This window comes from Mchenga conophoros, linkage group LG19, assembly GCF_057382185.1.
Source record: "Mchenga conophoros isolate Kocher_MC1m ecotype Shallow Benthic linkage group LG19, M_conophoros_male_GT1.1, whole genome shotgun sequence".
NCBI lineage: Eukaryota > Metazoa > Chordata > Actinopteri > Cichliformes > Cichlidae > Mchenga > Mchenga conophoros.
Genome location: NC_140544.1, coordinates 7,601,688 through 7,614,499, shown reverse-complemented (window position 1 = coordinate 7,614,499; position 12,812 = coordinate 7,601,688). Strand labels below are relative to the sequence as shown.

General features: G+C 41.4%; 1 protein-coding gene across 1 annotated transcript in view; it reads left to right on the top strand.

Annotated features, from left to right (window-relative positions):
• Positions 1 to 1,265: 1,265 nt before the first annotated feature.
• gfra4a (GDNF family receptor alpha 4a) overlaps positions 1,266 to 12,812 on the top strand; it is a 150,702-nt gene continuing 139,155 nt past the window's right edge. Inside the window, exon 1 of the mRNA XM_085257623.1 lies at positions 1,266 to 2,223. Coding sequence (XP_085113749.1) covers positions 2,166 to 2,223 — 58 coding nt within the window. The 5' untranslated portion in view covers positions 1,266 to 2,165. The remainder of the gene's footprint in view (positions 2,224 to 12,812) is intronic.

The following is a 12,812-nucleotide window of genomic DNA, read 5'->3' as shown; positions in this document are numbered from 1 at the left end:
TGCGCATTGACAGAGCTGCCACAGACAAAAGCTTCAGATTGAATAGTGAAGTCCAATTTGTGCTGAATGTTGTTTTCTTTTCGTGTGTGCAGACAACAGAGAATGCCACCGAGTGACCACTAGCGCATTTTAAAATGATTGTTTACTGAGATAACTAACAACCTGACAAATCAGGTCACAGCATACAACAGGACTGTTCAGCATCTCTAAATGATTTTTTTATAAACTTACTGCACCTCAATGGCATTTGTTTTATATATTTAAAATGTACTATTTTAGAGTGATACAAATACTCAAAGCTTCACTGTTCAGTTTACTTTTTTGCATCCTGTGATTATCATGCTGATTTTTATACTTGCAGCGTGTTGTATATTTGTACAAAACAATGAGCGGTAAGCAATTAAAACTCACTTCAGGCTAAAGAAGAATCTATGCAAATATAGTTTAAAAAAAAAACTTGAAAAAGCAATGTGGGAAAAACCAACAACGGAGTCTGCTGTGGTCCCTGAGCAGTACATGCTATTGGCCTCGAAGCATAAATGCTCCTTGAAACTTCTCACCTCCTGCGGTATCTTTCTTCTCACCCTCCCTGTAGCCTCCGTATAAGCAAATCCTAAGAGGAGCAAACTGCCCACTCTCTTTGAGGGGGAAAAGTAGAACAGTGAAAAACAGAATGGGGTTGTGTTTCTATTTTTATTTATATATTTATTCATTGGGCATGATCCTTCCCACGAGTATCAGTCTTTTTTTTTTTTTTTGCATACTGCACAGACACATTTTTTGGATTAAAGTGTCCCTGAGATGCTGTAAAATGCCGCAAAATAAGCTTGAAGAGGCAAAACAACTCCCCGAAGAGAACCCCAAAAATGTGTTTGTCATCTAGAGTGTGGGCTTCGACGCTCGGGGATGGAGGGAGGGGGGAGGGGGCAAGCTATCAGCTATCAGTATGTACTATAGAGTGCGAATATTCTCCAGAACTTGTGGAGTGTAACTTTTGTCTGGTCTAATTCGGTGATTTTGGGTGTGTGACAAATTTCCTTCAGATTAAAAAAAAACTAGGCTGTGTCTTAAAAATAATAATAGTGCATGTCTGAAGCGCCAATCAGACCCACTGTCCTCAAAACCCAGATCAAAATAGCTTTTCTTTGTTCTGTTGTTTTTAAAAAAAGAAAGAAAAAAGGACCAGCATGAGCACATTAGACAGCAGGTAGCCTCAAACAGCTCACGCTGGCTGCAAGATGGTCTTTTCATTTTACCATTAGGAGACAGACACCGTGAGTCAGCCTGGCTCTGTTTTCACCGCTGCTCCTTCTGCCTCCGTGGGGGCCCTTAAAAAGATTTTCTCTGCTGCCTCACTGATTCTCGTTTAAGTTGATTGTGGTAGTTACTCTTTTTTTCTTTTTCTTGGAGGTGTGCGTGTGTGTGTGTGTGTATGTGCGTGTGGGGGTATAACCTACTTTCAGAAAAGTGTGGTTATGGTCTACCCACCGATGCAGGCTATGCACCATTTTACGCGGGGTTGTTGTTTCCATTTTATGGCAGTAACGAAATAGCCTATCGATTTAAGTTGTCCTATTTCAACTTTGGTCAAGATTGGATTTTTTAAACGAGCTGGGTTGGGCATCTCCGGCCGGCCCGCCTGGGAGCTGAGGATCACAGCGGGGACTGACTCTCGGGTCGGAGTGCGCAAAGCAGCGCGCCAGTGATTCAGCCGCAGTTTCCAGACGGCGCGCAGGTGGAGGCGACTAGGAGAGGAAGCAGCCGCTCAGGACGTGCTGATGAACCGCACGGGGATGTTCAATACGCACACGATTTGTTCCACGTAAAGACCGAACTGCTTCTTTTTTCTTCTTCTTCTCCCTCCGCGGTGTGATTTTGGTAGCGGTGTCTTGGTCTGGCTCAGCTGTAACCCATTTCCCCTCCAAGACAAAAGTTTGCCTGCTAAAAAAAAAGGAGAAAAAAAAAGGAAAATGATGTTCTGGTCCGCTAATGTTTTTTCACGCAGTGTTGTGGATTCCGGCGTCAGCGTAAGTGGACAGTCATCACTTGAGAAATAGCTGCGATTTTTTTTTCCGCTCTTAATTTCAGTGCCAGTTTCAACAAAAACAGCGGGCTTTTATTCTCCGCACATCATCTCTCGCCCAGGATTGCATCCGTTTGAATTAATGTCGCACTCCATAATGGACTTCCTCGGACTGTACTTTTTACAGCTGGCTCTCATCGGTAAGTTGATCAACACTTGAACAATTGATTGTGGTCGAAACCAATGCGCCGTCCTGTGACTGCCCAATGCAGCTCGCATTCGGCTTGATTTTATTTTATTATTCTGTTGTTACTAGCTTTTGTTAAGTCTTTCTTAGTGCGAATGATCTTTAAAGGTCCATATTCGCTTGCTTGTGTCAAAGTTGCATCATGAGATCATTCTTTTGTTTTTTTAACCCCTTTGCAGAATAAGCCGGTTTGTTAATGAGATACACGGATGCACGACAGGGTCAGAAAATGAGGAGAGATTGTGATTTTCTTTTAAAGACCACACAGAAAGCCCGCAAGTAACATCCTATGTGTGACTGGGGAGTGATGAAACAGCGGGACTCTGACAGGCTGCTCACATTTTCTCCACTCGAGAGATGCTCGCTTGTGTTTTTTCGCAGTCTTATTTTGTTCTTTTTTCTTTTTCCCACCCCGCGGGCAGAAGTCCCCTTTGTACATCCCATGTATTTAAACCGTTTCCCAGCACCGGCAGATGGATGTGATGATAGATTACCAAAGAAAAGATAAAGATGCCACCAAGCTGCCGCTGCTGCTGTTATCCAGCTTCGCTGCGAAAATGCCAATGCAGACAAGTGTATGTCAAACTGTTGGCGTGCGCGCCCGCATGTGCCACTTCTCACGGTTCGGTGAGCGTGCGTGTTGGAGGAAGGGGCATGGTGGTGGGGGGTTACGCGCTTGTGCACCTGCCTTTGCAGGTGAATTGTGTTGTCAGTGCGTGAATAGGGAGGAAAAAACAACGTGGTGGTGGTTTGCGTGCGTGCATGCGTGCGTGGTGGCAGGAGAGGAGTGTGTGTGAGCGCGCACACGCTTGAAACGAGCCAGTCAAACAGGGTGTGCGTGATCACATCAAACGCTGAAATCATGAGCAATGACCACCAGCACTGCAGACGCACACGCGCACACACGCACGCACACATGTACACTCAGCTTTTTTCCATTCCTCCACACTTACTTGGGCCAGGTGGTGCAAGTCAGTTTCAGTGCCAGCTTTGTTTTGTGTTTGCCAAACACAAGAGTAGACACCCTGAGTTTTTTTTTATTGCATTCTATTGTGAAAAAAATATTATATGGAGGGAAAAAAAACTTCCTGCAGAACGAATGCTGGCTGGAAACAGGATGTACAGACGGAGGGATTTGTGTTTGTTAGATTTATAGCCTCAGTGTTGACAGCTCTCCATCCCGCAGTTCATTTCCTTTTTGCTGCAGATGTGATTTCAGCCACACTCCTGGTGCACTGACAGCAGCCTTATACGCTGGGAGTGAACTGGAAACTCGGGTCTTAGACAAGAGCTTCCACCACCATGAATCCTTAACAAACACTTTCAGCGGTGCTAATACCCCCCGCCCCCCTTGCTGTCTTCCTTCACTTTTCCCATCATATGTAAAACCTGTGTCACCACACTGCTGTCAGTCAAGATATGAGCAGGGTGGGTAACTGGAAGCAATATGTGCTCGGTGGAATAGTCACTCCTCGTCTTTTCTCTGCAGATATTCTCACCTTGTCAAAAAGATGTGTCAAAACGGCCGAGTCACTTAGCCAGGGCCTCATGATCCCGTCCATCAGCCACACAGGGAGAGACGGAGGGGGGATGAAAGGCAGGAAAAGCAGTTTATTCTTAGAAAAGGGGAGGGAAGGTGGCTGGTTTGAATCCTCAGGCGTAGACTGGCTTAACTGAACTTAAGAAAACCAGCAGACTTTATGAGGATTTTTTCTTTTTTTCAGTTTAAGAGGACACATCGGCTATGTGGGATTGCATGCAGCTTTTTTCCTGGGGCTCCCTTACATATAAAAGCATGCTTCTCTACAACTTGCTGGGCCAAACCTGAGCTTTAAAAGCTGCCTGTGGTGTCCAGGGCTGTACTAATATCCTTCCAATCTAATGAATGTTTCTCTCTTACGAAGCGTGCTGTGTGAAGTGGATGTATGCAAGATTAGTGTGCTGTGTTTTTGCATTTTGTTAACTTTGCAGGGCTAAACTCGTGGCATAAAAACGACGGGGGGAGAAACAAGCATCTATTTACTTCGGCTTTAAATTAGCATATTTACCGCTCAGTCTTGTGATGCTTCACTGATTATCTGCCCGCACAGCTCTGAACATTTTGCAATCATTACTGCAATTAGTTGACCAGGTTTATCTGCATATTATTCTTCTCTAAGTGGTGTGGAGCAAATGAGCATGCCCTGCCTTGCCATTTCTGACATGGGAGAGGGTTTGTAGTGCTTAGCATTCTGTGTGGTCTAATCTTTTATACATGGTAGTGCTTAGCTGGCAAATAATAATGATGGTAAACTCGAGTGGCTATGTTTTTGCCTAACATGTGTTTGTAGCGACTGATTCTCGCAGCGGTGGAGGAAACTATAGATAAGATGTGTCAAGGTGAGGGGGCTGGCTGGGAGGACAGTGTCACATCCTGTAATGAGAACCAGCAGATTAAGAGGAAGGGCATCCATCCACTGGCACTTTGTTTTATCAGCCTGCTTTGTCTAATGGCTGATTAAGTTTAATCTTTTTTAGTACAGTAGCTGTCATAGTGTTAGCTCCACAAAAAGAATAAGATAAGAATCTGCATACATAAAAAACTATTTCTGAAAGTAATGCAAAGCCACAAGATATTATTGATTTGCTAAATGTTGGTAATTTGTGGGAATTAATAATTTTCCTCATCACAACAGGAATATCTGCTATTAAAAAATATTGAAAGTTGCCTGAAACTCATCAATAAGAATGATGAGCAGCATGAGAATGTTTGACCTTCTACAACAAAAGCATGTTGAAAATAGTTCAGCGGGTGTAGGTTAGTCGGTGGTTGTGCTAGTAGATTACCCGTTAAAGCAGAAAGACACTGGAACTGTATCGCTAATATATGCTTTTTAATATTTATTAATTACAAGTAATGTTATTTTTGCAGTCTTGACATTGCATGTGACAGATTTTCATACTCTAACACAGGCCTAGTCAACACTGTCCATATAAAGTGCAGAAACATAAATGAAACATCAACTTAAGCTTTGTATGCCGTGACAGTTTTATTTAGTTTTAACAGCAAGGACTTGGCCATTGTCCAATGTGGATATCACTTTGGTTTGTCCCCTTCTCCCTCCCTCTACCTGCTGAAACAGCACCCTCTCTGGGGACCTGCTGATTGCTGTGCATATGTAACAGTGTTTGTCAAACAGTGTCCTTATAATTCATCAGTCTAATTAAAAAGCAAATCAGTGTCCCAATAATAATCGTCAAGTGTTGATGGTAAACAACAGAGCAAAGTATAGATCTCACTGCCTTGTCCCTGATTAAGTTTACTCATTTATCTCATTCCAGCACATTAGTAACTGGTGGTCCTGATTTTTGATAGATGAGATCAGGCAGTAGACTCTGTGTGGACTTTGACATAGTGAGGAGGAGGAAGAGGGCCTGGAGAGGTGGAGGTATGCTCTGGAGAGAAGAGGGAAGAAAGTGAGGAGAAGCAAGACAGAATATATATGTGTTAATGGGAGGGAGACAGGTGGAAAGGTGAAAATGCAAGAAGGAGATATAGTGAAGGTGAAGCCATCCAAAGCAATGGATGGTGCTCAAGAGTGGTGAAGAAGAGAGTGCAGGCAGGGTGGAGCGAGTGTAGACAAGTGTCAGGGGTGATTTGTCTCACAAGGATAGCGGCGAGAGTAAAAGAGAAGCTTGACAAGGTGGTAGTGAGACCTGCTGACATGTATGGTTTGGAGACACTAACGCTGACAAAAAAAAGGAGCTTTTCATTAGAAATGACCAGAATGAAGAAGATTAGAAATGAGTACATCAGCTTAGGATGAGCAGTTTGGAGACAAAGGTGGAGAAACAAGTCTGAGATGGTTTGGTCATGATCCACTGTGGTGACCCCCAAAACGGATCATCTGAAAGAAGAAAAAAATGGTCATGATTTTTTGATCTTGCGGCCACACACTACTAATTTCGTGGTGGCAATCTTGTGATCACTCAGTAACATTTGATTTCCAGACATAGGTGGCCTGGGGACTCTAACAGAATGTTCAGAGTTTGATTCTGAAATTGTAGCATGGAATTAGATCTGTCATAATCACACAGTCTCACAATAAACACAGCAACCGATAATATTTAACTGTGTTTACACCATCAGCCATTCTGTACTGTAGCTAATCACGGTTGTTGATCGTGTCAGTGCAGCCTTTCAAATCACTGATTGGAACAAAACACACATTTTGATTTTATATTTTAAGTGTTCTAGATCAAAGTTTCCCGAAAGTAATTACAGCGCTGAGGCTACTGAAAGTAAGCCTGCTGATTTCCATTTCTTGCTAGGCAATTATTTACTGATTAACTTTCCAGTCCAGTTGAACAGATTTTTTAAAGTAGTGCTTCCTTACCTCAGATTAGTATTCACGCCATGGGGACGTAAGGAGGAGCACTGCAAGATACAATACGTTTTTCAGAATCAGAATCAGAATCAGAATACTTTATTGATCCCTGGGGGAAATTATTTTTTGTTACAGTGCTCCATTTTAAACCAACATTAAGACAAGACAGACAATACGCTAACTAAGAATAGTACAATATATACATATATATACATACATACATACATAAGTCAACATGTGTGCTCAAAAAAGTAAATCAGCCACATACTTAGTACTGTGCCCGTGCCGACTGAAGTTGCACACAAAATTGGAAAAACTGTTATTGTTGTGTTTGTGCCTCTCTGATGAATGCATGCCCGTTATTCTTTCTACTTTTAGTGGTGGTTTGGTCTCCACAGTACCTTCCCTCATCCCAGGCAAGCAGGGATACATGGGTGCATTAACATTTATTAGACCAAATGCTTGTCAAACATGCTAGTTGCGAAACGTGAGCCCTGCAGCCAAACGGTCTTTTATGGCACAGCGTTGGTGGCTGTTTGCGTTGCTCTCCACCTTTCCAGACAAATTATGGGAATTGAACCTACTAGGAGGCAAAAATGCTCCAATAACCATTTTGTGGCCCACTGATACTGTTTTTTCTTTTCTTTTTCTTTTGCAGAGTCTGATTTTTTTATTCTAAAAACTGTGCCTGACAGCACATATAAACAAAAAATCAACTTACCTTCAATGCAACAATTTTATTTTCTTGGTTTCCTTGAAATTTCTCGCAAACTGCAGTAAGTTACTGGATCTTCACTCACTTAAACAACTGAAAATAAAGTGCTCCTTCACTTGAAAGAGGTATAAAGAACTAAATGAAAATGAGTTACTGTACAGCCATCTTTACCTGACATGTCTGACCTTAACAAACAAAAGCAAGTGCAACAGATTTTTCTTTAACTGTTCTGACCTGTGATCCTTACTGCTCATACCGAGGCTCATACTGGCACTGCTGGCTTGCGGCTGGTTCTTAGCTCCAGATGGTGCTAGCTTTGGCACACTTTGTCTTTGTTAGTTTCTTTAAATTTTCCACATTCGGCTAGGTGAGGGTGATTTTTTGCATACATGAAATGGACCATCTCAACATATGGGAAGCTGACTGGATGGTCTGGGCCGAGGATACTGAACATCATCCTGGTCCCTGGCTGGTCGATCGTTGCAGCTCTAATTGGAGGCTCTGGGGCTGTGCTTGCCCGCTGTCCATCGATGCTTAGATTGAATGCTGTGTGGCTGAAAATGTAGCATGAATAGGAAAGTAAGAAGTGTGAAAAACAACAAAAAGCAATTCAACAATCAATCTCAAATTTCAGATCTGCTAAAAAGATGTTTTATGTATATGGTCTTTTACATGATGGGGCTAAGCTAAGACCAGCACAGACTGTTGGTTATTCCACATGTAGATGGGGCCTGCAAAGCTCTGTGCAGCACCTCTGCACAGCAGCCAGTTTCTTAAACAGTTAACGAAAAGTTTTGTTTAAATGAAAAAACAACAAAAAAGTAAAGAGATGAAATACATTTGAAAAGTTTGTGGGAAAAAGCTGCAGTGCGTCGACATTTTATTTTTTTATCTCCGTTACTAAAAACCCACGTTGCCGTTTAATTCACAGTTATGTAATGTTGTTAATTATCACACCTGTAATGAAGAGTAAATATAAAGAGTTTAGCTGTGGGAAACATAATCACAGCTTTTAGAAAGTTTCACAGGACAAATATTCAAGTGTAGAGGGACAGTGGAAGAGATTCCACAGAAGATAAGCTGAACATTTCACTCCACGCAAATAGCTTCCTAATTATCAACCCACGCACAGTCTTGGCCAAATTAACCCACGCTCAGTCTCACACGCAGACACACTGAACGTCCTCCAGTGTATACAAACCAAACTCCTACTGTTGCTGTCAGCAGTTTTTCAAACTAATCACTTTGCTTTGGGTGGGAATGAATAATTTGCTCCCTTCATGTTTAGTAACCTTGCATTGTAACTGCTAATATCGCAGTCATTTCCCCGCGTGCATTTATTCGGACAAATCTGAAGCCCGCCCCTGAAACATGTATAATTCATACCCACCCTCCTCTCTCTCCAGGTCTCTGTAGCTGGCGCGGCGTTGCATAGTTTCCTGATTTCCCTTACTTGTAGATACTTCGCTGTGCCTTCAAGTTCCACTGACAGAGAGAAGCGAGAGAATATTGTCGGAGAAATTACAGAAGCAAACACAGCAGAGAGAGGAGGATGTGAATGTGAATAAGCCATGTGACAGCCAGAGAAGGGATTTATTTTTCTGTGAGGATGGAGCTGTCGTTGGGCATCTAACATAGAGGAGATACGTAGTCTCTGTAGAGAGTCTCACCCTAACTGACTTTCTCTTTGGATTCCCGGCACATCGGCTCAGTTCTAAGCCTCAAATTTACTCAGCTGGCCCTTCAAAATCTATTTATACACTTGCGATTGTTTTTCATGCAGAGCACCTGTTGCTCCGCATCCCTAAAGTGGAGATTTAGAGATGGCTTTCCCAAATCTGCACGCTCAATCTTCCCATTTGCAGATACGATTTTTGACGCTCACTCTGTCTTGTGTGATTTATTGGTTTCATTTGTCTAGTTGCTGTGATAATGCTTTGGAGTCACATGGGGGGAAGTGCTTTAGGGACTCTCATTATGACTCAGTGATAGTGACACACTTGGATACTTGGTAGGTGTGTTTCATCGATGGTTGACGGTTATCGCCAGCTGTCTTGATGATTTTCTCACTGCTCTCTGCTATCTCTGACAGAAAAAGCATGATTTTAAGAGTATGTGGATGCAGTTAGAGGCAGTTGGAGGTACTGGAGATAAACATTCCCTGAAATAGAATGAATCAAACTCTTGGTAGAGACCAAAATGACTTCTAGTATTAAAACCCTGTCATTTCCATTTGCTTTTGTCGAGGGATGATTATACCACATAGAAAATTACCCTGCCCTGTGAGCTAAAAGGATATGGCATTTACTTCCACTGTATTCTGTAAGTTTGTAATGAAAAGGCTGCAGGATGGTCCAAGCAGATTGTAAGAAAGCCTAAAAGGCTGCAATTAATCAGAAGGAAAAGGGTTTTTTTCCCTTAGTTTGAGGGGGTGGCGTTGAGTTGGCAAGGCAGAGAGAATGAGAGGTGGTAATGAAACAAGCTAGCAAGACTCCAAGGCCCTTCATCAAATGCTCACAGTACTTAAAGCCTGTAAGTGTGTCTGTCAGTGCTTATTTAAGTATAAGGAACTTTAAGTGTCTTATTGCAGCTGGTGCAAACCATTATTCGATCCCATACAATAAAGGCTCTTATCACTCCACAATTTTATTGAGAGAGGTGACAGCCGTTTCAAACATTCTCACATATTCTCATTTCACACAGACAGGGCCAGCAAGAATATATCTGATTATCATGAGGCCTCAGCTTCCATTCCCATGATCCCACACATTAATCACACATGCTGTGCCAGTGCCTGTCTGAGAGACTGAGCATACATATTTATTTTTGTCACTTTTCCAGTGTGAACACAGCACAGACTATAAACACTAAAGAGAATATGGTTGTCGCATGGAAAAGGAGCAGGCTACCTTTCTTCTACCTGACAAAAATGGAAATTGGACAATTTAACATGTTTTTTTTTTTCTTTGTTTGTTTTTTTGGTCAGTGGGAAAACTGCTTTCAAGGTGGTGCACTGATCCAACCTGATCCAAAAGTTATCTGCCAACACTGAGTACTGATCCAATAGACTTTCATCCCAACTATGAGGAAGAAACTGGGACTCAAACACCAAACTAAAAAAAAAGATTTTAAAAAACTAAAAGTGTTTTAAGTTTTAGAGCTGATATCTCCAAACTGCTGTCGTTTCGCTGTGACACATCTTCCTCCATGCTACTGAACCGAACTGAACTAAATGAATCGTCCCTACATCGAGCTGTTGTGCAACCAATATCCAGTCCAGCGTCTTAAGCCAGGATCTGACTAATAGAGATGTTAAGAGATGGGAATCACCACAATATGATAATATCGCAATACTTCACTCACGATATGATATTATTGTGATTTTAAACATTTTGTGATATGATGAACATTGCCATAACACATGTTGTGATTTATTGCCTTTTTAAAATGTTTTTCAAACTTTTTTCAGTATCTGTTTAAGACAAACTTATCTCATTTCAGTTATATTTTTATTTATTTAACTGCAAAATTAGATTGTCAAGCATCTGCTGTCACCAAAACTGTTTTCTATAAAACAGTCTGCTATCAGTCTGCAGCTGAATGAGGTCAAGTTGACAATTACACGCAATCTGTTTCTGATAATACAGCAATTACCTGTGAAAACTGTAACTTTGTTAGTGAAAATCACATACCTATTGTTGTCTACATAGACTGAAATTCACATTTAACAGAAATTTATTTATTTATTACATTTTTTGTCAGTACCCTTTCTGCTCTATAGCAATATAAGCAGAAAACAACAAGCTGTGCTTAAAGACTAATGGAAACATTTTGCCCCTGTTTGCATTTTTTAATTTAGTGGCGAGTATTTGCAAATTGTAGGCTGTTTACCTTACAATATAAAGCACCTTGAGATAACTATTGTTGTGATTTGGTGCCATATATAAATACAGTTGAACTGAATCAACTGTTTGTCAAGCTAAGTGTGTCCAGTGTTATTTAGTTGAGCCAATTTGGTGGGGGTTTGTTCAGGTAACATTGTCTCAGGATGGTGCAGTATGAGATGAGGCGTTTTGTTCATAATATTCCAGAATATTTGAATTTAGCTAACAAAATATCAGTATTTGCTAATGTTTGTCCCTGTCTTGAAATAATAAAAAAAAAAAAGAAAAACTGTGCTATAATTCTGTTTTTTCACTCCTACCAAATATATTAGAAACTTGAAGCCATTTTCTTTTTTCTCATATAGCAGAAATTGTTCACGTCTGACAGCCTGTGTAATGTGAAAGAAGGTGCACATGTACGTTTCATGTGGTTTCAATAACTTTAATACCATAGATTGTCACAGTTGTATGGTATATAGCCATAAGTTTTCTTAACATATACCAGAAACTGCTTGAACCCAAATGTCTTAAATCTTTTTATTCTGTCTGTCGACTGTGTGTCCGCTGAACCACTCAGCCAGCTTTCCCGTAGAGGACATGAGTGCATGATAAGAGTGAACCTCTTTATTATAGACATCAGCTTTACAGCATCACCTGTCAATTAGTGTAGCAATTCAATGACATGTTATTTTAAAAAAATTGAACAGCATAAAATGTCTGTCTAGTGCAGTTAGACCAGAAGTCAGTAGATTTCTCTGTGGTGCTGAAACACAACGCTTGTTAGAACCTGACAGAAAGTTTGTAAGTGGTTAAAAGTTTGGGGAAATGATCAAAAGGCTGAATCCTCTGCTGCCAGGTTTCTGGTAGGTAGGTATGTTTGTTTGGTGTCAAACTCAACTAATCAAAGATGTTTTAAAAAAAACCTCTTTCACCCAGCAGCAGCAAATTTGAACTTTGCTGAAACTTGACCTGAAATTTGATCTTAAACGTAATCATCAATCCACGACTAAGCAAGAAAAAGAAATACATGCGAGACACAAACAAGTATCCAAAGAAAATCAATCTTTATTAATCTTTTCCTACTACAGCTCACATTTAACTCAGGCTGTGTTAAAGAAGTAGCTCTTCCACTTGTCATCTTACGTTTCCCTGTGAACCCCCGGCAAATGAGAGCAGGCTGCTTCATCCAGAGCAGCAGGCGAATCGTGATGATATCCTGCACCGGGATCTGAGGAGCTAATTGGTTTCTAATCAGGGCTTCAGTTTCTGTGGTGGCGTTCTGCTCAGTCTGTCGAGATAGAAATAGAGGAAAAGTGTGAAATCGAGATTCAGGAATCAGGTTCAGTGCCAGGCTGTCAACTGACTAGACCATGGAGAGGTGGAAGAGGATGGGGATGTGTAGCAATGGGCCAAATCGCTGCAGGCTATCTAACAAGGCAGTCTCAGATGTGTGCCAAATAGCATTTATGAGGGCTAATGAAAGAGCTTGCAACTCAACACTCTTACAAGGTTTCCACTCTGTTGTCTGTAGCAGGCCACCCAGCTGATTTACACTCATCACATGTGCACATGGAAA